General features: G+C 40.1%; 1 protein-coding gene across 3 annotated transcripts in view; it reads left to right on the top strand.

The window, feature by feature from the left end:
- Positions 1-105: 105 nt before the first annotated feature.
- The window catches only part of YAP1 (Yes1 associated transcriptional regulator), a 91,145-nt gene continuing 63,410 nt past the window's right edge, over positions 106-27,840 (top strand). For 2 of the 3 annotated variants that reach the window (XM_086613821.1, XM_086613813.1), the window contains exons 1-2: positions 106-426; positions 3,434-3,681. In XM_086613821.1, coding sequence (XP_086469947.1) covers positions 106-426; positions 3,434-3,681 — 569 coding nt within the window. The remainder of the gene's footprint in view (positions 427-3,433; positions 3,682-27,840) is intronic. The other variant, XM_086613828.1, reaches the window with a different exon arrangement.

The raw sequence follows: 27,840 nt of genomic DNA, 5'->3' as shown, positions 1-27,840 counted from the left end.
CAGCAGGACGAGCCGCGGCCCGGGGAGCGGGGCATGCGGCGCTGGGAATCCGGGCTCTGAGCCGCCGAGCCCCGCCAGGGAAGCGCCGGGGGTCCCGACGGAACCATGGATCCTGGGCAGCCTCAACCGCAGCAGCCGTCGCAGGCGACGCAGCCCCCGGCCTCGCAGCAGCAGCCGCCGCCGCAGCCCCCGGGCACGGTGTCGGGGGCCCCGGCCGGCGCGGCGCAGCCCCCGGGCGCGGGGCCCCCTCCGGCGGGGCACCAGATCGTCCATGTGCGGGGCGACTCGGAGACCGACTTAGAGGCGCTGTTCAACGCCGTGATGAACCCCAAGGGCGCCAACGTGCCGCACACGCTGCCCATGCGGCTTCGGAAGCTGCCCGACTCCTTCTTCAAGCCGCCCGAGCCCAAGGCCCACTCCCGCCAGGTGAGGGGGGGGGGGGGGGCGGCCGCGCCGCGGGCGGGCGGGGGGGAGGGGGAGAGGCGGGGGGCGGCCTGGCCCGGCCGTGCGCTCCCCCTCCTTCCCCGCTGCCGCCGAGCTCCTCCCGGGGGAGGCGTGTGGGGGAGGGGGCCGGGGCGGGAATCCGCCCTCCGCGGGGCTGAGCGGGGCGGGGGGCGCCCGGCCGGGGCTGCCGGGGTGCTGGCTGCCTTTCTTCCTCCCCCGCAAGGCGGGGGAGTCCGCCCTCCTCCTCCCCCTCCTCCTCCTTTATTCGTTCTTCGCCAGAGGCGGGGGCGCCGCGCGGCCCCTCTCCTCCCGCGCCGCAGGGCGCTGAGGGGAGCCGGCGCCGCGGCGGGAGGCTGTCGGCCGCGGCCCGGTCTCCGGCGGGGCCTCGGACTCCACATCCGCTCCTTGGCGAGACCCGCGGCCGCTTTCTCGCCCGCGCCGGGAAGGCAGCGGTGGCGAGGGGGGAGTCCCTAAAACTTAAATGAAAACGCTTTGCTTGGAAAACGGGGCGGGTTCCACTTTGGGATCCAACCCTCCCGGGGAGTAACGAGGTTGTGCTGAGCTTCCCCCCCCCCGCCGTCAAACAATATGGATGTAGCTTTTCCACCATTTCGTTACTGCGCCGGGTTGAGTAGGCTGACCCCCGACCCCCTCCCCCCCCCCCCCCACACACACACATACACACGCTCCAGCAGTTCATTCCCGAGCCGCCCTTCAGGTCTGACGGCGTCGAGGGTCCGCCGAGTTAACCGCCCGCAGCCGGGGCGGGAGGGCTTCCACGTGTGGAATCCCGGGGCCTGGACGCGGGGCTGGGGGCTGCCGAGGCCTCGGCGGTGCCGGCGCGGGGGGATGCGGGGCCGGGCCGGCGCTCGGCCGCCGCCAGCGTGCGGTCTTCAAACCGAGCGACTTTGGTGCTGAGACCGAAGTGTCGGTGCGAAAACGACGGAAAGTTAATGTTTAGGCGGCTGTTACCGACTTTTTGGAAGGAGGCTGTGCCTGCTTGAGTGCTTTATTAAGTAATGGACTTTGTTGCTGAGCTATAAAATGGGTTTTATTATTGGCCATTGCTGCTTTATCTGTGTAGCCAGTGGGAGTGAAACTTGCTGTGTGTGCGCTGGTGCCTGGTACTCTTGTTGTTAAGGGTCTGTCAACATTTCCATTATTAAACTTCTGTTCCGAAGGATTTATAACTTGGCTTCAGAAGTTCACTCCAGGCTGAACCTTGGCGCGTACTCTCGCAGCCGAGGAGTTAATTCATTTTCCAAATACTCGAGAAATCGGTCTGGCCTTCGTATTGCGAGACTGAAAAGAAAATAGAAAGGGGTGGGGCCGAGTTGCTTCTGTAGTTTTGCGTGCTCCTGACTTGCAGACCTTTAATAACATTCTTTAATCCAGCGAGGAATAGTGTTATTACGTATAGGTTTTTTTTCCCTAAGTTGTGCAAATCTTATCGCAGTTCCGTTGTGCACAAATGTGAACTGGTGTAGCTCAGCTAACACTTGGTACTGTGTCTCGTTAAATACTGTTAAATACTGTGCTTAAATAGCTATCGCGTTTGAAATGCACTTAACGTGTGTGACGTTCGTAGAACTTGTACTTTCAAGCTTTGCGTTGTCTTGCTTGTGTATGTTACTCTTCGTCTGTAATGCATTTTTAGTTGGGTCACTGTTCCTTATGCCAGTCGGCGGTTCATAAACTTGAAGTCCATCTAAAGCCAGAGAATCATTTGCTTCTTCGCGGACTGCCTTTTAAAATAAAACTTTTCATTTTCCTTTTTTGTTTAGTTGTACCACAAAAGTATTCTGTTAAATAGAAAAGGTCTTTTAAGTTTCTGTAATTCTCCCCCTTTCTCAAGAATTAAAATGCCTTAAATTCAATTGACTTGCAACTTGTGTATTTTGTTTAAATGTAAGCTGATTCGTTTCTAATTTAATATATGAAACTCTGCATGTGCTTGCATACAGATGCAGTGAAACAGAATTGTTAGTTTCCATAAGAGTATACAAGCAGGGCCTCTTATGTGGTGCAATACCTTCTGTAGAGAGGGTGTGGCGAGGGCTGATACATGCATCTTATTACAGGTGTCCCTGTTGTTCTGGTGTATCTACAAAACCAATTTATTGATAAATATATATATAAAAAAAGGTCAATATTACTTTAATCCAGTTTTCAGAGCTGCTTTTTCTGTTTCATGGCGGACACGTATTTACTACTGGCAAAGAAGTTCTGTGAACTTATGACTGGTAACTCTGGCGAATGGTTTTGTGAGTCATTTCTGATTGACTGGTTCAACAGTTTGCTGAAGCTTTGCGTTGGATAAAGCACGGGCAGACTCTTTATAAGCTCCCGATACCCTTGAAGTGCAGTTTGTGTGTGGGTTAGGAAATTTTGTGTTCAGTCTTGTTGTAAAGGTGTGGGTTTGGTTTTTTCCAATGGTGGAGTTCAGGAGGCTTCCTCAGTTGGAACCCACTGCTCTTGGTTGACATTTCTTTGTTGCTTTTCTCCTTGTGTAATCATTTAAAACCCTGCAGAGGGTGTATATGTGGGTGTCCTTAAACCCCCACACCCCCATTCAAAAGGAGAGTGGGAAATTAACTCCTCCAGCAGAAAGTGGGTGCAATGGTAATGGGTGGGTGCAGTCCAGTAATCAACCATGCGATACACTGTATGAGGTCTGCTGACTGCGGGCATGTTTTTTTCCTTAACCCTGTACCAAGGAGCAAGAGCTTTAGTTTTTAAAGTAAAACTGAAGGCACTTAGTACATGCTTATAGTTGATATTTCTTGACTTACACAAGGGCTTTCGTGATGCTAATTAACCAACCTACTTGGAGGCTCTCTTGAGCAGGGGCAACTGGAAAATAAACAGAACTTTAGAATTACTAACTTATAGATTTCTTCTGAAAGATTCATTTAAAGTGAAATGTCTTCTGACAGCTGCATTTCTGCTGAAATATGAGAAACAATGAAAACAATTTCACTCTTGACAGGCCAGCACTGATGCAGGGACAGCAGGAGCCCTGACCCCTCAGCATGTCCGAGCTCATTCCTCTCCAGCATCACTGCAGCTGGGAGCTGTTTCCCCAGGGACGCTTACACCCTCTGGAGTAGTGACTGGACCCGGAGCTCCATCTTCTCAACATCTCCGCCAGTCTTCATTTGAGATCCCTGATGATGTACCTTTGCCACCAGGTTGGGAGATGGCTAAGACACCATCTGGACAGAGATACTTTCTTAAGTAAGTAAAACTTGTTTTCAGTTATCTGTATCTCTGGTGTTGTTTTTGTTGTTGTGGTGGTGGGTTTTTTTACAGTCTTTGAGTTTTAGTTAATTTAATTGTGTTTAAAAGATACATTGTTAAAAACATGATCACGATTTTAAGTAGGAGGTCCTACCACTTGAGTATTTCTCCCATATCAACTCTCTGCTGTTTCTGAAAACTGTGTGATAGTCTGTGAGTGTTGATCCTGTCTTCATCTTAGCTGAAGAATGTTATCCATTATATTATACGCTGAAAATCAGTGAAATGTGCATAGTGATTTTTAAACAATATGACTTCTGGATTTGCTGTATCTTGCCAGAGCTCTCATGCAGGTCAAAATGCATTTTACCTTATTTTTATGATACAGCTGTAAAAATATAGAATAACTTTAAAAACTGTTGTAGTGAGAATATATCAGGGCTTCTTTGAATGAGGACAATGGTGTAAGTACACAACCAAAACATTTTTGCCTATTCTCTTGAGGAAATGGATGTATGTGTGCGATTGCAGTATTTGGGTCTGTAACTCCTAACTCATCTACATTCCCTGCAGTGAAAGGGAAATTGCAGAACTTCTTACAGTTGTTTCTTGTTCCTACAGCTGTAGCTTTTTCACACAGTGAAATTAGTATCACCTTTTCTGTAACTGAAGAGAGGTTACACATGCCAGCCATCTGACACCTAATCCATCAGGGACCATTTTCTTGTACACTGGGTCGTTTTCTAAAACAGCAGGAGCGTGTCCTTCTTTTTGAAAGTGTGCCCACCAAGACAGTAATTGGCCCTCAAATATATTTACTATATTTTGAACATTTTATTTAACTGCAAGTCTCTAAATAACCCATTATATGTTATTTTCTGGGCTGGGAGAGGGGAGGGGCAGCACAGTGTGTTATTTATGTAAAACTTGTTTCAGCCAAGAAAAACATCTTTATCCCTACCTTTCTTGCTAAAACGTTGTCATTAATATGTGCATTTGATTGAAGTAGTTGAGTTTGTAGCTTCAAAAACAAATTTACGTTTTTGTCTGCAATGAAAATGAAACTTGCAGAACTGTTTCTTGTTCCTATAGTGATGGTGTTTCCATACAGAGAAATTTTTTAAACTTTTTTAACCGAAAGAGGGTACAGCAGTTGTCTGACATTATTTTAACCTGAAGGTTACTTTTTGGAAACAATCATTCTGTATTAGGAATGTGAAAATGAGCTTTAGCTATAGATCTTGAAGATGTGATATTTTCTTTGGTGAAGTTTAACAAATCAGCGTATTCTAGAATGTGAGCTCTTCAGTGGGCACAAATAGATTTTTTTTTTTTTTTGAACTGTGTAAGTTTATGCTCTTTGAGAACTGTAGTTCATTGGACCTTGAGGAAAGCACAGACAGTTTTGAAATGAAAAGCAAATTTTGTTTTGACTGTGCTAGTGAAACCTCTTAAAAGAGCAGCTTATGAAGCATGAAAAATCGATACTTGATTTTTAAGTTTTACTGTCACAAGTGTTTGTGTTTTTTTAATACTGTCAATTTTACAGAAAATAGAACAGTTTAAGAGATGCAGAATTTCTTTGTGCTCTTACAATTGTTTTTTTTTTTTAAATTATGCATGTTCAAGTGAAACGAGAGTGAAAGATTTGTTCTTGGAAGGATTTTATGTAGTTTCATTATTATCACGAAAAATCTTTTCCTTTTTTTTCTGCAAGTTTTTTTTGTCCTTTCTTGGTGTCCTGGTATCCATTTCAAAGGGTCAGGTTTCAGCAAGAACAATAAAGGGCCTGAGACTGGAAAGTACACACAAGTCTGGCAAACTCATCTGCATGAGCAAGATCGTTTGTTCTCAAGCAGACATCCAAAGTAAATGATTGAAAGAGCTGCTAGCTGTGAAGGATGTGTCTTGAAGGGGAAAGGAGTGGAAACAAACCAGGTTGTTAGGAAGAAAAATAAAGGCTGTACTTTTTGAACCTCTCCCTGCTGGGTCACATGCTGACCTTGGGAGATTTTAAACAGCTTAATGGGCTGTTTTCTTTTGGCTTTCCTTGGATGATGCTGTGGTATGGGAGAGTCTAATGAGGACAGTTCTGAAGGCTGTTCACACTTGAAGAATGTTTGTTGTTCCTAAAAGGTTGTTTAATACTATCTACAGGTGAGATCCACCAACCTCCTCGGAGTTCACGAAGATTCATAAAAAACATTTGCAGTACTAGCAAAATGTTTGCTTTGTATGTTTATGAAATCCAAAGAAATGTAAGAATTATTTCTGAGCGGCAAGTTTGTACTTCAGAAGCTTTTTTCAGCGTGGAGTGATAAGTTCTATCTCACACCTACAAGCCCGTTGAAACTCACGTTTTGTGTGTTATACCATAAACATTTGCTTGAAGCCTGAGTACTAAGATTCCCGATGCTAAATTCATTTAATGTGGTTCCTTTTACCATATGCAGATTTTAGACTTCTCTTCCAAGTATTGAGCTTTTTTGTTGGATTGGTCACATTGCTCTCTGTTTCCATTTGCTCTGTTCTATAGCCGTACTGTGAACAGTCTGGTAATCGGGCTCTAGAAAGATCTTTGCAGAATAGGTAACAGTATGAGATTTTTTCCAGATGTCAGTAAGCCTTATGGTTGTAGTTATCATAATATACTACAGTGCAAACAGACTCACATAAAATTGGGTTCCGTACTTAATACAGCCTGGAATATAGTCTCTTCCTAATCAACGGGTCAAGCACTGCAAGCATACCAGTTTGCATGAAGAAATAAAAACAGCGTCTATGGGAGAGAAAATGCTTCTCTGTATATATAGGTACATGCACAGAGTTACTTGGCCACGTATTTCATATGCACTCCATGCATATATCCTTACATACTAAAAGAGGATGAGAGAGGTAGTGTAGGATCTGAAGCAGAATTACTCTTGTAAATCAGTCTGTCTAGATAAATGGACTCCTTTATATATGAATGCCCAACATATGTGTGATTTGCCAGAATTCCACTCATCAGCGTTCATCTCACTGTTCGGACTTCCGAGTGTAATCTTCCGCTAGTGAAAACGCAGACGACTTTGGCTGGTGAGTTAAGGCACGCTTGCTCTACAGCTGGTAAAACTCATCCTGTTTTTCACTGAAACTGCTACTTAAATAAAACTCATGAGTTAAGACTTGCCTGGTTAGTAAGTGGTCACGTCTGAGTCATCTCAGCATCGCTGTGCGGTGCGCTTTAGCCCATTCTTAAACATGCAGTGAAAGAGACCGGCTTGGTTTGTGTGGCCATGTCAACTGCATTGCTTTTTAACCACTTCCTGTGAGCCAGCTGCTGGTTGACATTTCGGTGAACTGTGGGGAAAGATAGGGGATCGCTCTCTAGGCAAAAGATAATGCGCCGTGGGAGGAGCAGGCAGCAATGTGTAGAAAGGAAAAATAAGTTCCACTCAATTTTAAGATGACTCTTATATTGTTTTAACTTAATGTTACGTTCTTAATTCTTACAAAGCTTGTGTAATACCTCTTCTCGTTCTGTCATGTGAGGAAAAGTTAGCTGATTGTCCAGCAAACAAGACTTGTAATTATTTTTCCTACAGGAAGTAGTTCTTGCAAGCAGTTTATCAACAACTTCCTATTTTTTTTCTGTGAAGTGTTGAATGACTTCCTGAAGGAGGCCAAGGTGGTTTTCATTAGTATCTGTGGGTGTGTTTGAGGTGTTTACCCATCTGGCAGAAACCTGAAAAATAGATTACTGTTACACATCTCTTATGTGCTTTATACAGAGGTATGGCTTTGGATGTTACAAAATCAAATTGTTTTAAGATAACAGGGAATTTTAGTGCTGTGTGGTTTTTTTCCCCCTCATGTCACACATGAAAAATGTCGAGCAATGCTGTTAAATTTCTCTTGTGTCCCATTTCTGCCCCTGACTGGAACCACGCACTATACCAATATTGTCTGCTCTCCTCCTCCTCCTCTCCTCCCCACCCTGCCAAAGTAATCTTAGTCGTCCAGGGCAGAAGACGTTTATTGGAAAAACTACTGCCACAGTTGCATGTTTTATCGAGTACCTTAATTTACTGGGGAAATGCATATTCAGAATCATCAGTTCTGTGATATTCAGAATCGTCATCAGTTAATGTGAGTTCTTGTGTTTATAGTTCTATAGTTCAGGCTAGCATGTCATTAGAAGAGCTGTATTGTTGAAACCAAAACTGCAACCGCTACTTTTGGTGAGTTTGTCACTTTTTCATGCTTTTTGTACTAAAAGCAGTTGATGATTTTTGTTTACTAAACTTTATTTGTAATATATAAAATTATTTTAATTTTTATATTGATGATTTCTGACTGTTTATGAAAATATTCATAAGATCAACAATCTACAAAAAAAAAAAAAAAGCCATGAGATGTGTACAGGGGTAAAGGAGCACTGTCAGTTTCAGAACATAGCTGGAGGAAAGAAATATTAGTTAAAATGCTTTTAGAGTAAAACATGCTGTGGTCTGTTTTTAGCAACTTAAGATTTATTTTTTTTGTCTCAGAAGACAGTCATAGTGTCTGTCTGTCTTTCTACCTCTTACTTGAAGAGTCCTGTGAAAGAGCAATGATGCAAACTATTTTGAGTTTGCAGTTGTATTAAAGACTTCCGTAACTTTAAAAGGGCAGAGGAAGAATAAGACCAAAACCTGCCTTATTTGTGTTAGCACTGAGACGAGGATGAAAGTACGTATTTGGCCCTCCGAATTCACAGAACTTGCAGCCAGCTTAGTGGGTGGGCGTCAGTGAAAGCAATGGTTCACGGTGCTTTGCTTGTGTTTGGTTTTGTTTTGCTTAAGGAAAATTGCAAATGAGGATATTCATGCATTCGATACCTTGCCATACAAGGTAATTTTATAATACTATTCCAAAAAACAGTTTAAAAGATATGAGTTCAGATAAAGCAAAACCATATCTTGTGGTTTTAACTAATGTGTTTTTCCTTTTATTTATAAGCATGTTGGCATTTATTATCTTCAAAAGAAAATAGAACTGAGGAAAAGTATAGAATCTGTGGCTGTTAAAGTTAATAATTAAATTATCTCTGAGGATTTTCTTTTTTAAAAAAAAAAAAAATCAGCTGTTGATCTATACCTTTTTTCCTCCCCTAGGTTTTGCCTTTCAGTATATCTCTGATAAAAGAAACTTTGTGCTTTATAGTGTCTGATTTGGTGCCTGTTGACATCTTTCCATAAACTCCAAAAAGCACTGGATTAAACCTCTTCTGAGAGCTTCTAACACTGTAGGGGAGTGTGCGCCAGCTGTAGAAAATAGAATGTGAACATAATTCTTACAAATCTAAGTAGAATCTGAATATACGTGCAATGGAGGGAGAAGGCAGTGGCATACTAGGAAAAATAAGGTTGTATTAATGCAATGTTCATTAAAGAGGAAAAATACTCTCGTTTCAAGTAGCAAACGTATAAAACTAAACCTTTCAACTTCCCTTATGGAATTGGTAAGAAAAACTTCTGGTTTAGCTACTGAGAACACTGGTATACTTGTGGTTTATATGCTTTAAATGCCTAATGCAGTTCTGTAGTGATGCTTTCTCATCTCCTGACTAAGTTTGAGATTGGTTTTATCTTACTGTGGTCTGAAAACTTTGTATTACGTTGAAAGTCATAGTTGTGACTGAGATCTTTATTTACTAGTCGTTTACAATGAGAACTCTTAGAATCTCTCCAATCAATAATAATAAGAGTCTTCTGGTACAGGCTTAATCAGAATTTCATGTTTTAAAAAGATGCTTCTGCAATTCTGCTTATGAAACACTTTGTCAGGTTGTGTTTGGTTAAAAGTAGTAGCATCAAGCTCTGTGGGAGCAATTACACCATTATGGAATCACTTCTGTTTTCTTAGGTCTTGACCTCTTCTAAAGACAAACAAGAATTTGATATAAATCAAGATGAGTGTCTTCTGGACTCTCTTATCCTTTTGCCTTTCTTCTTGTGTAAGATGGCAAAGAATTATAGTTGTGGGTTTTTTTAGGAGTCATCTGGTTCGTAGCATAGGGTAATCTGTAACCCATCAGTCACATCATGGAAATTCCCACTTGATAGAAAGCAGCAAAATAATAAAAGGATGTTAATTTGAAAGTTCCCATGAAAGTAAGACAGGCGCTACCCCACCAGTTTTTGCGAAAAATACTTCTAATGCAATTGCACTTACCAGTGGCATGTGTGGGCAAAATCATGCCTATTTTTACCAGATTCGTCTCTTACTCTTCTCTGTCCTCTTCTGGAAATGAAAAAAATCAGTAGCTTTAGAATTTCAGATATAAAACTTCCATTTATAGTTTGCTTAGTTTTCCTCTGCAATTGTGGTACAACAGCTGGAAACTTTTAAAAGCTGACACAGAGCAAGCAAAGTGAATTTTTCACTCAGTTTATCCGTTTCCACAGTTGACTTTCAGAGAAGGTAACTTATTAGCATTGTGAATGCTGAAATATTTAACTGCAGAATCTGAATTGAGTCACATGAGTGACTAGTTTACTCCCGAAGAAACATCTTCACAACTCGGACATAAGCAGTTGCTGGATGATGCCCAGGAGAACAAGACGTGTTACTGAGGGTTGAGATGCAAGATCAACTGTTAAAACTAGTCTGATATTAACTACAAGCAATTTCTGTTGAGCTCCAGATTAAGACTAGACACTTCTCCCTACAGCCAACCAAAGGAAAAAAAAAGAAACCAAAAATGAGTTAAACAGCTATAGAGGACTGTCAGCCAAAACTAGAGATGTTTCTCTTCTTTTTATATGTGGCCAGACCACTGCATGTGTTTATCTTCATAGCTGGGAACAAATTCAGATGATGTAATTAGATTTAGTTTAACCTTTTGAAACTGATCGCTACTCAGTTCTCCTATTAATTTTCTATCCTTGTATTTTTATAATTTCCAACATCTTTGCATTTATTGTTTGTGCAATCCAAACATACGTATGCAGTAAAACTCATTAATGGTGGAACTAACTGTCTTCCACTATTTGTGTAAAGATTGTCTCCTCTATTAGCATATTTTTGTTGTCATGGGTTTTTTTTCCCCTTTTCTTTCCCTCTAACAAGCTGTGCATGATTATTTAAACCCTAATATTTAAATGAGTCAGTTTCTTTTGTAAATTCTGAAGAAAATTTCACTTGGTTGAATGCAGGAAACTTACAGGAGATTTCAGTGAGTAGCAGTCCTCTGGCAGATGTCCCCAGGATTTGATCAGGATACCATGTAGTTGACCCAAGAGAAAGACAGAATTGTCTGTAGGGGAAATTTGACAGCTTGGGGGTCAGCATAAGGTGAAACAAAATTCCTGGGACGAGGCTGAGTATTGGAATGTTAACAGATAGGTGCCGTGTAATGGCAGGACATACTCTGACAGCTTGCTAAACCTCATTTTGAAGTAAGGCTATGTTGGGAAATTTACCAGATAAACTGTATTTTTTGTTAAGCATTCAAATAGGAATCTAGAGCATGGGGGAAGTTTGTCTTTATTATGAAAGTGATACCTAATAGCTACTTTTTGATAAATAGGTAAAAACCCTGGAGTTTTATTTGGAGAGCAGAAGTTTTTGAGAGGCGTGACTAAGCTGCATACTGTTTGACAGCCTCCTGAAGTGCTTCTTGGAATCTGTTTTCTGGTGTTCACTGTGCTGATGTTTTATTTGGCTTTTAACTGGGTGACTTCAGGCTGTGTTTCAGGCGAGTGTCGCTAGGTTTTCTAAATTGCTGGTTAAGTCAAACTAATAATATAAAGCTGCCTTGTAAAGTAAGACTTTTACCAGTCTGCTGCCTGTCAGTCATGCCAGTTGCTATGGAAACAAAGCTGTCTTGAAAAGAGTCTTGGACTTTGCTTTGGTTTCACTAACGAGACGTTGCTGTGTCATAGTGAAAGACCAGGTCCTTTTTGTTGCGTCTCTGACGTGCTATTTGGTAACTTAGATCAGTGTTAGTGGTTAAGTTTAGTTATTGATTATTACATTGAGGTTACAAAGCCAATTTTTTTCTGCTGATCTGTTCTACAGGAAAGTCAAGTAAAGGTCATTTACTATTGCCGGTTGATCTCTAACGGGTTCTGATTTATGGAGAGCCTTGTTAAAAGTCTGTCTGCACTACTATTTAAAGAGTGTTACTGCTTTAAGGGTGTCTTTTCCTTTCTAATGACCTATTGTAACTGAAATTTAAAAAAAAAAGTTTACTCAGCGTAAACTTTTTGCCGTTTCTGGATCTGTTGTAAAATTAGACGTTTGTGATGTAACAAAACATTATCTGAAAGCAAACAAGCATAGGTTGTGTAGGTGAAATGGAATTCTTTGGGTGAAGGAAAGAAATGCAACTCATTGGTAATTAGGTATGTTTTCTCATAGGATCTCGCTTTCCAAAATTGGTACGCATGAGCCTGGCTAAGCTAAAACTGCCTGCGTTCTAGTTCATGTATGGACAGATTTTTCAGAGCTGCTTGTTACGCTGCTGTTGCCATAATTATACATGTGTTATCTTCAGAGTAGAGCCATGTTTCGTCTTCTTACCTTCTGTCCTCAAACACATGCACGGTTGATTTCCATCTATGTCCCTTAAACTCACTGGCTAGAAGAGCTTAAGATTTGGACTGAGGTAAGTGTTCCCTTTCCTAACTGGTCTTTCAGGTTTTCACTTTTTACAGGAATCTGATTGTGGAACTATTCTAAAGCAGACATAAGACATTGGGACCAAATAATTACTAGCAGTAGAGGAACTTTCAGATCTGTAGTATTAGGAGAACTGTTACAATCTACATGCTTGTGGACTTTTGTTTTGTCTGTTTTTTATTTTTTTCTTTACCATAATGACGAATAACTGGAAAAATTCTATTGGCTCTTTCACAATATCCTGATAATTTAGTCACTGGCCAGGCATAAGGAAGAGAAAATGTGAAACAGACCTTAGCATAAACAATTAGTTAAGAATTAACATTTTAGCATCCCTGTTAACAAGGTCAAAGGAAGTCTTAATTATATTCTTGTGAAAAATAGTTTGCAATTCAAATTTGTGTCCATTTTTTTATTACACTGTTAGATGGATCTTGACATGATCAGCTTTGTATTATGGGGATTTGTTGAGGAACTTGGACAGTTCATTGTCTTCGTAATGAATTAAGTGTCAGTTGTACGTGGTAATGTCTCCAGGAAAAATGAACTTTAATTCAGTTTCATAATTGTGGTGCCCCATTATCCAACTTCTGCTCTTAAGATTGCATTCGAATAGGGAGGGGGAAGGCAGAAGGGGGACTTTTTTTTGCTTCTGGTGCAGCTATTTGTGTGGCTTTTGCTCAGGGCTACAGTTTGAGTCCTGTTTATGCTGTGATGGGGAGCAGCTCAAAGATTGCCTGTGAACTTTAGTTGATCGCCTGGAGTACTGCGTCCAGTTCTGGAGCACCCAACATAAGAAGGACATGGACCAGTTGGAGAGGGTCCAGAGGAGGGCCACGAAGATGATAAGAGGGCTGGAGCACCTTTCCTATGAGGACAGGCTGAAAGAGTTGGGGCTGTTCAGCCTGGAGAAGAGGAGGCTCCAGAGTGACCTTATAGCGGTCTTCCAGTACCTCAAGGGGGCCTACGGGAAAGATGGGGAGAGGCTATTCAGGAGGGCCAGTTGTGACAGGACAAGGGGTAATGGTTTTAAAATAGAGGGAGGTAGATTCAGATTGGATATTAGGAAAAAATTTTTTACCATGAGAGTTGTAGAACACTGGAACAGGTTGCCCAGAGAGGTGGTGGATGCTCCATCCCTGGAGATGTTCAAGGCCAGGTTGGACGAGGCCCTGAGCAACCTGATCTAGTTGGAGATATCCCTGTTCCTTGCAGGGGGGTTGGACTAGATGACCTTTGAAGGTCCCTTCCAGCCCTAACCATGCTATGATTCTATGATTCCTCCACTCTGCAGTTGTACTGGAGTAGGAGCGTAGACTCTGGTCTATGCCAAGTGTTGCCCTTTCGAAATGGCCTCAAATGCTTGCTCTGTGACACCAAAGGGGGAGGATTTTAAGTGCTTTCTAAGGCAAGGTATCAGCTAACTTACCAAATAGTGGAGAAAGTTGTAATAAATTGAAAATTTATGGCTTTTGTAATGGATAAATTTTATGTGAATAAATCTATGAGAAATTTTAAATTTTATCTTTTATCCTCACAGGAAGCCATTAAGCTCTTGTTCTGTGCATGCAGAACAAGTTTGTTAGCATGGAAAGTGGAAATGTTTGAAATACACGAGATTCTGGTACTGATACTTCTTGATTTTTCCAGAATCTGCACATAATTTGCCTCACTTTGTAAAATTCTTTATATGAAAGATGTAAGCAAACCTATGATTTTGCTAATACATGATGCTTTGACTTCATAGGTAGCTGAAATAACTAGCGTCTATCCAATTTCTACAGATAAATATACTTGATCTGTGTTGCCCTTACCTGCAGTTGATAGGAAGTTATGAGAGCTGGGATTACGAACCATTCAGTTGCATACCCACTGTTAAGATATTCCAGCCCCACCTGCCACGTGTAGGTGGATATGCGTATACTTTGTCTCTCTATTTAGTCAAGCTGCAAGATAAACCTTCTGTAAAAGAAGTAGGTGCACATGTTCTTTTATTGTATGCATGCTGCTCAGTTCTTGACTTCCAGCTAGAAATCTTTTGCAAGCTGCAGAGAAATAAGATGCAAATTCTTGTAAGCATGTGCTTCATCAAACTTATGAGTCCAAAAAGAAAAAAATTTATTAAATGAAAATATACAGACTGTACTGCAATAGCAACTGGTGCTGTCAATTTGTGCTTCGTAGAACAGTCTTTTCATTTGCACTGCATTAGGACTAGTAGCTTTTCATTTATGTTAGTGTATTACTTGCATGCCATTCGAAGCAATATTTCTGCTAAAGAAAGAACATTTATTTGTCAAAGCTGTTAAGCTGTGTAGCTCATGCTCCTGCCCGGTGTTTTAGATAAGCTGTAGTGGATCCTCCTGAGCCAATACATTGGGCTTTTGGGGGACATAGCAATGATGAACTGTGGAATCAGATGATAGCGTTGGGTGGTTTCATGTCGGTACCTTTTTGTGTGATACCTCTAAGGTATACTTAAAATATTTGGGTGAAGGAGAAAATTCAGAAGATGATGTGTGTTTGAAGTGAAGATAAATAGGAATACTGGCAGTAGGGCGGCAGTAGAAGTAGCTATATTGTTCTCCCTAAGTCTTCAGCTGCTGTTATTGATGATATTCGGTTTTAAAACCTAGCAGCTGCTGGGCCCTGCCAGCTTTGCTGCTGCAAGAGAGATCATTAGCAGCATCTCTTTAAACTGTCTATATTGATTCAAACCAAGTGCCTGTCCAGACCAGTATCTTGTTGCCATTAGTGGTCATGAGCAGATTTCTTGGAAAGACTGAGGAACAGGGCAAGCATATGTGTTACTTTGAGAACTCTCCCAGCTTCCAACTGTCTTCCAGAAGTTGTGCTGTCTCCCCTTGAGGTTATAGAAACTTTTAGCATCTGCTCCATGCTTTGATGAGGAGTCTCACTGGTTGTCACTGTATGAAGAAACGTCTTCGTTCTGCTTTAAGCTTGGCTTCCATCAGCTTCATTCAGTGGTGCCCAGTTCTTTTTTTGAAAGTGACAATGAACAGCTGATGCATATTTGTTCTGCTCAAGATAGAGATGTTTTCCTCTGGAAATGTGTATGTCATTAAAAAAAATAATTAATTTCTAGAGTAATATATCTGTCTTGTGGCTGATACTGCACACATATGTAGGTTTTCAATTGAACGAACGCTGGAGAAGTAGGCAATGCCAAGATATTAGGAAGACAAGTTATAGTTCTTCATATACTCAGTTCCAGCAATGCTGAAAGAATATCTATCATAGAATCACAGAATGGTTTGGGTTGGAAGGGACCTCAAAGATCATCTAGTTCCAACCCCCCTGCCATGGGCAGGGAAACCCTCCACTACACCAGGTTGCCCAAAGCGTCATCCAACCTGGCCTTGAGCACTTCAAGGGATGGGGCATCCACAACTTCTCTGGGCAACCAGTGCCTCACCACCCTCTGAGTGAAAAATTTCTTCCTTATATCTGATCTAAATCTGTCCTCTTTCGCTTGAATCCATTGCCCCTTGTCCTATCACTACACGCCCTTGTAAAAAGTCCCTCTCCAGCTTTCCTGTAGGCCCCCTTTAAGTATTGGAAAGCTGCTATAAGATCACCCCGGAGCCTTCTCTTCTCCAGGCTGAACAGCCCCAACTCTCTCAGCCTATCTTCAGAGCAGAGGTGCTCCAGCCCTTGGATCATCTTCGTGGCCCTCCTCTGGACTCGCTCCAGCAGCTCCATGTCCTTCTTGTACTGGGGACTCCAGAGCTGAATGCAGTATTCTAGGTGGGGAATCCATCTCAAACTTGTTTTGGAACTGTCATTTTATATTCTACTTTTAAGTTTATTTACGTAATAACTTCTATCAGTACCATACCTTACTTCTTAGTATCTCAGTATCAGACGCTTAGCCACATTTTTCTGTTGTGCAGTATGTCTACATATTGTGACAGTTCAGTAAACAAAAGAAAAGTATTTGGCTCTCCAAATTTATGAGTTTAAGGTTGTTGACCAGCTATAATGGGTTTGTGATATTGAATACATTGTTTCAAATGTGGCAATCAGTAAATAATTTGCTAATAAGAGACAATTGTCTGAGTCTGAAAAAAAATCTTGAGTGGTTCAGATGGAAGCTTTCTTCTCCCAGCAGTGTAGGTTGGTTAGTTCTGCATAGGAACTTCAGGATTGTTAGGATCTTAAGTTGACTGGAAGATTTGAAGAGCCATGAATTTACTAGATGATCTAGACATGCGTTTTTTTTCAAGTTCACAGAGCCATTAGTGTATTTATTCTTATCTAGCCAACCTAGTATTTAGTGAAGGTTGGTCATCCGTCCAACCTTCTGCTGAAAGCACAAACGTTGCTAAAGCTAAATTGGGTTGAACGTGACTGTTTAGCCAAGTCGGGAAAGCCTCCAGGGATGGAGATCCCACAGCATCCCTTCCTCCTAGTAATGTCCTTCAGAAAATGGTCCTCTGTAGCAGAGCAAGATATCTAGTGTAGCTCCTGATGGACAGCTCACACCTCATGACGTTTGAAATTACATGCTTTAGGCAGGATTTTCATAAGATGAGAAAAAAAGAAAAGCAATTAAGAAACTTGCTTAGTCCGTTCCATATACATAAGGTAGTCATGTGTGGTGACATCCCACTTCCCATCTCACATCGAATAAGTTGTCCGAATGGCTGTGCTGTACTCTATAGCCTTGTATGTGTTCGGTAGTTCATACAGGGATTTGCCTTCCTGGAATGCTTGGTTAACCTGTATCAGTTTTCCAGGTTATTGCTTACTATTGTGATCACATTTATGCGATTCCTTTTAACTTGCTTGAAGCTCTGACAGGTTACTGGATATGTAATAATAGTAATCATATTTCAACTAGCACATAAAATGGCTTCTTAAATCATCTGTATGCTGTGTGTTAAGTCGTAAGAGCAGGGATTTCTATTCAAAATAGAAGAAATTGCTGCTTTTCTATGAAATCATCCTCCTTGTTTGTACTCTTGGTGTTCTGTAATGATGGGTTTCTGAACAAGATAGTACAGAGAAGAGAAAACTAGATAGAACAGAGGAAAAAATATCTCCATTGGGAAAGTTTGTCTTTTATTTTTAGTGTATTTTTATTTTGAAAAAAGTTTTACAATGCTAACTTCACATTCGATTCCAGTGGTAGGCCTGTAATGCAAGGCAGCCACGTTTATACCCAGGTACGGTCGTTTCATCAGCAACGATACTTGGTCTGTTTTGGGTCCTACTCCCGGGTTCTTATTGCTACAGTTACTTGTGATTTTTCCCTGCAACACGGCAGTTGTTGGAGAACTTGTCATGGCACACGGAATGGAAATGAGGAAACTTGACAGGAGAGCGTAATGAGGTTAAAGATGCTCTTATGTTGAGATAGGTTGGATTTGGAGAGTAAAAGCAAGCTTGGTTTGTAGACTTTGAGGCAGCCTCTCCAAGTTTTGTAGTTGTTGCTCTGCTGGCAGTAGTTACTTGTGTAGTTATGTCGTAAGACATATAGTAGTTTTTTTCTGTGATGATATTTTTTTCAGCTGAATGAGTTCTCTGACCCAGTTCATGTTGCAATTTGCTTAGAGGAGGAAGTAGACAGACACTGCATGAGAGTGTATTAAGCCTTAAATCAATGATGCCACTGAAGAGGGATGCATGTGGAGTCATTCTATCTGACACAGGAATCCAGTTTTACTTTTTAGTCAAAACAAGCCACTACTCTGAAGTATTCATGATGGATTTTAGTATTGTTAATCCAGTATTCAATATAATCATAAACCAAATATTTTATGTTCTTGGACCTTTTAAAATAATTTGTACAGCGTTGGTGACTTTTATCAAAACTGTAGTAAATGATACGATCGATTAAAAAAATATTTATTCCTCCATCCTCCATGTTTATAGTGCTATTTTCCTAGAAGACCAAGTGCAATTTTGGAGCCAGTAAAATGGTTTTGATTTACTCTTTGGGATGTACTGAATGGGTTTGGAGGTTTAGAGGGGCTTGTTGGTGTTGCGTGTGGTGATGTTTGGTGGTGGTGTGTTTTTTGTTGTGTTTGGTTTTTTCCTTTGTTTGCCTTTTTATCCTCTGCAATGTGAAAACATGTTACCATTTCCTATGGACAAATAGGTAGATTCTACATTGCTTTATCCTGGGCAGCTTCAGACAGGATTTGATCCATTTCTGTTGTCTGCAATAAATACATTTTGGATTTAACTGAAGCTTGTTTTTCACACTGTTTTATCCTATGACTTAATATTTTCATCAGCCTTACAACGACTGAGCTGAGTGATAAAACTACATGTACAGGAGAGATGATGTAAGTATTTTTAAAAAGCTTTATTGAAATATTACTTTTTAATTCTTGACTCAAGTTTCTAAGCAGTATTCTTCTGTTGCAAGTTGCGAACAAATTCATTATGAGTATTAAACACAGTCATTCCAAGAGTAAGCCAGTAATAAGGCATAACTTTTATTTTTGTCTTCCTTGAATTCAGAATGTATTACGAATCTCTCCGGAAAAGAGATTCTTTTGGTGTTTCAGTTAAGCTCTACCTGCGTCCTAGCAGCTGTGGCAATGCTCAACAAAATTATAGAATCATAGAATCATAGAACAGTTTGGGTTGGAAGAGACCTCAAAGATCATCTAGTTCCAACCCCCCTGCCATGGGCAGAGAAATCCTCCACTACACCAGGTTGCCCAAAGACTCATCCAACCTGGCCTTGAACACTTCCAGGGATGGGGCATCCACAACTTCTCTGGGCAACCTGTTCCAGTGCCTCACCACCCTCTGAGTGAAAAATTTCTTCCTTATGTCTAATCTAAATCTACCCTCTTTCAGCTTAAATCCATTGCCCCTTGTCCTATCACTACATGCCCTTGTAAAAGGTCCCTCTCCAGCTTTCCTGTAGGCCCCCTTTAAGTACTGGAAAGCTGCTATAGGATCATCCCGGAGCCTTCTCTTCTGCAGGCTGAACAGCCCCAACTCTCTCAGCCTGTCTTCATAGCAGAGGTGCTCCAGCCCTCTGATCATCTTCGTGGCCCTCCTCTGGACTCGCTCCAGCAGCTCCATGTCCTTCTTGTACTGGGGACTCCAGAGCTGAACGCAATACTGCAGGTGGGATCTCACAAGAGCAGAGTAGAGGGGCAGAATCACCTCCGTCGACCTGCTGGCCACACTTCTTTTGATACAGCCCAGGATACAATTTGCTTTCTGGGCTGCCAGCGCACATTGCTGGCTCATGTTGAGCTTCTCATCCACCAGCACTCCCACGTCCTTTTCCTCAGGGCTGCTCTCAATCCATTCTCCACCCAGCTTGTACTTGGGATTGCCCTGACCCACGTGCAGGACCTTGCACTTGGCCTTGTTGAACTTCATGAGGTTCTCACAGGCCCACCTCTCCAGCCTGTCAAGGTCCCTCTGGATGGCATCCCTTCCCTCCAGCGTGTCCACAACACCACACAACTTTATCTATTCTTAATATAAAATTCAGAGAGGTGATTGAGTGCAATCCTCAAGAAAATTAACTTTAAAAATCTACAAAATTTCACTCTTAAAATTGAATTTTGAGATATTTGTTTAAAAACAAAAAAATCTACAGGAGCTCAAACACAAGTTATGTCAATATGTCATCAGCATCGTCTTCTGTTGTGGAATTTGCATTCCCATGCTGTTTACAGAAGCATAGATTGCATTGAATGGAGTAATATGAAACATGGTGTAAGAGGATCCGTTTCAGTGTCTGTAATGGAAAATTTCTGTCTTCTGCTAGGAATGTGTGGTGTATCACTGAGGGGACAGTGGAAATCATACAAATAAGTTGGTGTGACAAATCATGGAATCATAGAATGGCATAGGCTGGAAGGGACCTTAGACATCATCTAATCCAACCTCCCTGTCATGAGCAGAGATGCCTCTCAACTAGACCAGGCTACTCAAGGCTCTGTCCAACCTGGCCTTGAACACCTCCAGGGAGGGGGCATCCTTCTCTGGACAATTTATTCCAATGTCTTACCACCCTCGTACTGAAGAATTTCTTCCTAAAATCTAATCTAAATCTGTTCTCCTTCAACTTAAACCCATTTCCCCTTGTCCTATCAGTGGACACTCTTGTAAAAAGTTCCTCCCCAGGTTTGGATGGGTTTTTTGCGGTGGATGGTGATCGTTGAAGTTGTTTGGTGGGTTTATTTTTTATTAAATAAAACCATGCATGTAGCTTAATAGGAGCTTGAAAACCAGCAAATAAAATAATGGGGTAAAGCAATTTGTAATGAGCCATATGGAGGAAAAAAGTATTAAAAAGCGTTGGTGTTTGACTTGTAAATCGAAATTGAAGAAGTTTTATTGCAGACGTCTGTGTAGGGTTACCTGCTGCACAGAAACTGAACTAGTGACACATTTGTTCTTCCAGCCCTGCCAATGCACATCTCAGTTACTTAGGACTGGCAATTAAAAAATACAGAAAAAATATCTGTTTCAATGCTGGATAAGTGTAATACTCGGCTGTGGTCTCGTGTGCATCTGTGGCTGATACTCTGAGGTCTGAGCTTGGTTTTAAAAAGTTTTAACAATATGTGTAAACTTGGCTTTGCTGCAGTTACAAATCCGATGTATGAACCACATTCAGCAGAAGTCTGCAAGGTGTGCATGTGTGCGTGGTGGTTTTGTGGTTGGTTTTCTTGGGGTTGGTTTTTTGGTTGTGGTGGTAGATTTTTTTGTTTGTTTGGGGTTTTGTTTTTTGGGGGGTTGTTTTGGGTTTTTTTGTGTTTTTTTTTTTTTTTTTTTTTTTTTTTAATTAAAAAACTATCTTAGGCATTGAATTGAGCTCTTAGCCAGTGTGACGTGTTATGCTATCATGAATAATAAGCTAATAAAGCTGTTTTGGAACCAAATTTTGTTACCTTTTTATAGAATCGTTTTTTCCTTGTAATTTATGAGAGCAAAAATTACTCTAACTGAACTGGAATACCTGAAATTCTGTGGATTTTGGGAAGAGTGTTGAGAGGAAGGCAGCTTGGATTTTTGTCATTGCACCTAAGTGTTTAATTTTTATGCCTACAAGGGCTCAACAGAGTTTCAGCCTGTTTACGCCTTTAACAGGGTTTAAAATCTGCACAAAATCAACATGTTAGTATAGATAACTTTTAATGAGGGATCAGAATATTAACTTTAGTTTATTAACTGTAAATTTTGTTCACCTGGTATTCAAAAGTTACTACAAGTAAAACATAACTGAGCTCAACTAATGACTGACCTGTGAGTGACTTTTAATATTCCCACGAAACAATTCTCAGGAATAATTTGATTAAAGCATGCTAAAAATCAAAGGGAGGAAAAAAAAGGCTTTTACAAAACCAGAGTGGTTTAGATCTAAAGTGAGATATTGATAAATATGCTGAGTTGTTCTATTTTTAAGTGGGATATTTAACATTGAAACTAGTGTACTTATGCAGCACGACTCCAAAGTAGTAGATCTGTTGTGACTCTCACCATTACTGGGCCAGGTAAAATCAGAATAAGTACTTGTCTGTCCTCAAAAGTTTTTTAAGTACACTTGTGCAAGCAAAAATCTCAGCTGTTCTGATGATCTGTGTCAGTAAAATAAATAATTAAAAGTGCAAGCTTTATTAAGGAGAGAGTAATCACCTAACTTTGTTCATAACTGTATCCACACCAGTTTTACTTTTCTGGGGGCTTTCTGGGTGCTGCTGTTGTTCTTGTTGAACAATTTGCAAGTTCTTGAAGCACAACTACCAGCAAAATTGAAGTGTAGAGCAAGGTACAAATTGATACAGCAGGTAATGTGAAGAGGGCTTACAGAGAGACTGAAGTAGAAAGGAACTGAAAAATAACACAGAATTGGCATTTCTTCATTTCCCTCTTGTGTTGGAGCAAAGCTGTTCCACAATAGCAATTAAAAAGGTGATGATTTAGCTTAGTTTTAAGTAGTAATGAGAGTTTGAAGTGGTAATTGCATGGCTGTACGATAGAGAGTACTGTTCTTTTCAGTGACAAAACTAGTATGCTTGTGCTCCATTTCCTACAGTCAAGTCAGGCGTGATATAGAAGCCTAAGAGGAGGGATGGGCTTGTTTTGTGCTGTGCCTTTTGCTCAGGAAGTACAGGTGGCTGTTTTGTTTGCCGTAGGCAAAGCAGGATGATGAAGAATACTGAGTCTCTAACCAACAGGAGTTGATGTGGGGAAACAAGAAAACAAGAAACATGTAGGTGCAGGTCTGCTAGTAAAGGAATTTGTCATGGTTTATTCTTGGAGCTGATACTAACAAAGAATTAAAGCCTGTACCATTGTCTGTCTGCAGATACTCTACTAGACATTTAAAAGTGTGAATAAACTGTAGCATTTTACAAACTTTAGAAAGTTCAGTGGTTTTTTTTAGTATCTTGTTCTCTGTTCCTTATGTAAATAGTTAGTGCAGTTATAGTTCATCTCCAACACCAGAATAAAAAATAAGTTGTTCCATGCTACACACAGCTCCTTTTTTATTTATGACTTGTTCTTCCAGTTGACCAGCTTGGTTTAACTGCTGTGCTGTGTAAAACTAAGGTAAACTTTGAATGCTTTAATTAACTTTCCAACTGTATGATGATAGAGCAAATGGTTTCAGCATATATGTTCGTTACAGAAAGTTGTATTCAACTTGTTTGTGAACCTTTCATTTGCCTATATGTATACAATCAGATACATGAATAAAATCATATACCTTTTGATTTTATTCAAAAGTCAGAATTATAACACAAACACGTTTTAAGAAATAAATGCCATTAAAATTCTCAGTGTTCAGTATTGAATTTCAATGGTTGACGCATCCTTGGAATGCAGAAGTGTAGCAGTGTTAGACTTAGATGTTTTGTGTAAACCCAGTCAAGGACTTTGTATAACATGAGATTTCTGTTCTTCCAAAGTAGAAATTATCAGATGGGCCTGAAATCTAAAGGTTGTAGTTCGGATTCTGGAAAGTTTTGTATTTAAAGTTATTTCATGTGTTTTTTAATAGTCTTTACAGAGTAACTTTATGCAGCTTAGCCAGTGTGACAAAACACATAGAGAGGCAAGAATCTTGATCATAAGAGTTACGTGCTTTTTTAAATGCTCTATGTTATGACCTGTTTTTCATTCCAGTAGCACTAGATATGCCATTGGTGGTAATGTCACTCAGAAGCAACAGGAGAGAGACTGTAAAAATTAATGACTTCAGTTTCCTTTTTTAATACTGCTCTGTATCAAGGTACAAGGTTTTCGATTGTACGGTTAATTGAAGCTGATTTACAGTTTTTTAGAGACTGAATACTTCCTTCTTTAGTGAATGATTTGGTGTTAATAGTATTAAGATTAATTACCAGAAGTCTAATATCTTAACTCTTTATTCAGTCTGCTTCTGTTTGATGAATAAATTTTCAGTCCAAGGTTTTGTTCTGCTTCATTCTGAGAAACATATTGGGAACTAATAACACAGTCAGGCTTCTCTTTAAAGAAAAGGGGGAAGGGTCAAAAGGATAATTTCTTTAATCAATGCTTATAGCATGCTGTTCAGAGGCAAACAGTGGATTTCTATTGATTGTGACAATTCAGCCACTTGTAAGGAAAGCCTGTGTGCTTAACATCTTTATTTTTGGTTTGGCTTTGACCTTTCTCATTAAGTCCATCAGTAGTTATTTGCTGGGCAAGTACGTCAGTGGCGTAGAAGAAACCAGCAGTTAAGATTGCATAAGCTCAAAGTTGTGATAGGTTTGATTCTAAAAATAATTACATATACACAGTTCCATTTTTTGTGTGTATATGTGAGTGGTCTTACATCTATTAAGCTGTTTAAATAGAGTTCATACTAAATAACTTCATTTTTTGTCATGTTGCAAGCCTTAGAACTCTTCAGCTGTTGGCTTTTGCAAATCAAACTCATACAACTTTTAGAGTTCAAGCTGCTGTTGTTTTTACTGGTTCATCAGATTTTAGGCTGCACGAATAAGTCCAACCTGGCTAAAAAATTCAAATGGTGCCTTTCTAGACAGATGCACCTTCCAGTAACAGCAAGAGAATTTGGAAACAGTATATGTGGCTGTCACCTGGTTTGACCTTCTTGATAAAGGCCAGATAGTGTAATCCATGAATTTTGCTGTTGAAAATATGTATGTTTGTTCTTATCAAGTACTGTTTCATTTAAAAGTTTACTTTCAGTGAAGTCATGCAAAGATCATACAGGAGAAACTGAAGATTGTTTCTGCATGAAATGGGGATCAGATTCTGAAATTAATTTCTCTTTTGAGAGATCAGGGAGAATATTGGGTTCATTTTATTAGAGAAATAAAAAAGTATTGGAAAATAAATGGAAATAATGTTTAACATAAACTCCTCTGTTGAAGGTATAAACTTACTATTGCTTTTAGTGATCGTACATTTTGGGGAACTGAGTCTACTAAATAGACACCACTTTAATTAAAAGAGAAAAAAAGAAAGCTTGAGTGTCCTAATTGGAAGTGAGATTTAAAATTTTAATTTCTGTTCTTGAACATGGTCAGAGTACATGCGGCAGATAAAAATGGGTTCCTGCAGTCTGTAAAGGCAGCAGCTTGCATATTGACTTTACTTTTCAAAGTCAATGCAATCTATCCAAACACATTGTAAAGCCAATTTTAATTTGCATATAAGAATTGGTATGAAACTTCCCACCTTCTTGTGGAGTTAATTAGACAGTCATGTTTTATTAATTAATAGCATTTAAACCAAAAGCAAGTTAGTTACTTCACAGCTGTTTGTGGTAGAGAGAAGCAGTGGATTAAATTTGAGGCCTGGTTTTCTTGACAGGGATTTCATAACATTTCCCACACAGTACTTGACTTGTCTCGAGCTTCGGGTAAATGTGTGTCTGGATTTTCTGCGGCTTCGGTAATTACCTGTTTGTTTGCTGAAGCTCTGGTTCGTAACTTCCTTTAGCAAGACTTATCGAATTTGAGAGGTGGATTATACACTGGATTGTAAGAATAAAAGCTGCACTTGTAAATTTTTTTTTTTTTTTGTACTCAAGTTTAGTGATCAGTAAAGGTAGTTGAAGATCACCACCTTACGGCACTTCCGCAATGTTTATAACTCTATTTAACAGATAATACATTGAAAGCATGTATCAGTTATTTGAGAAGAAGATAGATGTGTGTGCCAGTTCCTGAAAGTGAAACTGGGACTGATGTTTGAAAGGAAATTTGGTTCTTTTGTGGTTGTGCCAGCCTGATAGGCACGTAATGTTCCTTTCTTCTCGAGGGAAGAAGAGGAAAACAATCATACAAAGACATGTTTTAACAGTGTCTTGCTAGGCACAACAGTGTTTAGCCATGTTTTGAAGAATTCTGGGAAGTAAGGATTGGGCATTATCTATGAGGCCAAATGATGAGAAATTTTGAATAAATGGTGTGGGGAAATACATGCTACATACTGAAATTATTATAAAAGTTATTACTGCCTGAGGGTACAATTCACAACAAAAGCGTTAATTAAAAGCAGTATTATCCTGGCAAGACATGGAGAACAAGATCTGTTCTTGTAACAGAAGCATAATTGCAGTCTTGTCAAAATATCATTTGACCCTGTGGCAATCGCAAGAACATCTTTCCAACATGGCTTGGCTTTTTGGAGTCCATTTTTTATGCTTTAAGTAATTTAGCAGTTTTCTATCTACAACTTTTAATTTTTGCGCTCAGGCTGCATAATGGTGTTCTTGTGGAGATCAGAAAAAAGTGAAACAAATGGGACCAGATGACCCTCAGCATATTATTAAAGGGAGTAATACACTGGTTTTGCAAAGCTGTTTTATCCTCCTACAATATAAACCTGACGGCTGCTTGGTATGGAAAATTAAAAGGGAGAGATGCATTACAGAGGAAAGACATGATGGTTGTTAATTTAACCCTCCGTTTTTTTAAAGGTTGTTTTCAGCTTGAGTTAATGAAGCACGAGATATGGCAGACTGTCTGAAACAGGTTTTATCAGCGGTGTGCTGGGTGCACACCGTTCAGCACTGTCGTTCGTGACTGCGGTGTTCAGGAAATGCAGCGTGTGCTTGAAGCGTCCTTTGGAAGGCTGTCTTTGCAGCCAGGCATTGCTGTTTAGTCGGGGAGGACTGATTTTTGTTGTTGAGTGCTACCTTGTTGAGATACTAGCAACAAAAAGAGTGAGTTCAAATACAGTCTTCATTATTTTGATTATAATAATGTGAAGCATAAACTCCTTAAACAGCCAGTCTGAACAGAAAAACATGTACATCTGTACATGGATGTCTTTAGTTTTTAGCCTGACTTTCAGACTCTGTATTTTCAGTAACTGTTCGGTGTATCTCATTGTGTGGCTTATAAGCTTTTAGACCAGCTGATCACAACTGGCTTTTGGCTTAAAGAACTCAAGTGCCCTTACCAGAGTAGCTTGGTGGTATTATGAAGACTACAGTTCTGCTAGTTGCTTCGATCTGGCAATAGTTTGAGAAGGCATAGCTTTTTGTTTTGGTGGTTGTTGGGGTTTTTTTGTTTGGTTGGTTGGTTTGGTTTGGTTTTTTACTTTCTTATTTTGTCCTAAAGCTTCTCAAGAGCTTTTGAGATTTAATTGTGTTGTTCTCTAAAGTGTTTATTTTCATCAGTTTTGAGGGAAGCAGGAGGAATATTAAACCAAAATTGCTTTGGTGCATCCTAAGATACTGAACTTCAGCGTTCTGAAGCCAATTATAGAAAAGATTGAACTAGTGTGCTGTTTTAAAATAAATAGTAATTGAGTCATTTCCATTCCTAAAATGCAGCAGTTATTTCGATAGTTAATATACAAATGTTAAAAACAACTTAAGTTCCATTTTACTGTTGAATTACTTCATGAAACTTGTTTACTGTGCAAAACTTTGTATCTCCTGATCTTTGTTTTTTTCCCCTAAATGTGCTTTTTTTCCTGGAAGCATTTTTCATCAATATGAATAAAAAGTAGCCTGCAGGAGTTGGCAATTCAGTCTGTCTGCAGCATTCAAGGTAATCTTTGTTTAAATGAGTTCTTAATTGACAACTTCTCAGACTTTAAACTAATTAGAAGTAGGTTTCTTTCTTCCCCAAAATCTTACTCTTGGGAAGTAACTTGAAACAAAGACTGTATAAGGTGGCTTAGTGAAAATCTAGTGTGATGTGAGAGCTGCTGCTCCATGCATCACATGGTGTATATTGGTGACATGGATTTGTTGGCAGGCTTTTTCTTCCGTAGTCCCTTCTTTTTTGGATGTCTGAAATAGAAACTCGCTGACTCTCATGTTCTTTAAAATACTTGGACTTTCTGATGACTCAGTTTGTATATGGATATGTGAATTTTAGTGGTAGTCAATACAGGATCTACCCAAATAACATACTCTGTATGTATTTTGAAGTTTTCTGGGTTTGGAACTGCTGAGAAAATTAAAATGTATAAAAGCTTTCATGGTTTAGAAGCTGTAGTCTGTAGGAACAGATTAGTCTTGACAATGCAGCATTGTCTATTGAG

This window comes from Tauraco erythrolophus, chromosome 1 (assembly GCF_009769465.1).
Source record: "Tauraco erythrolophus isolate bTauEry1 chromosome 1, bTauEry1.pri, whole genome shotgun sequence".
Taxonomy (NCBI): Eukaryota; Metazoa; Chordata; class Aves; order Musophagiformes; family Musophagidae; genus Tauraco; species Tauraco erythrolophus.
The sequence above is the reverse complement of the archived record's forward strand: the minus strand, read 5'-3'. Positions and strand labels throughout refer to the sequence as shown.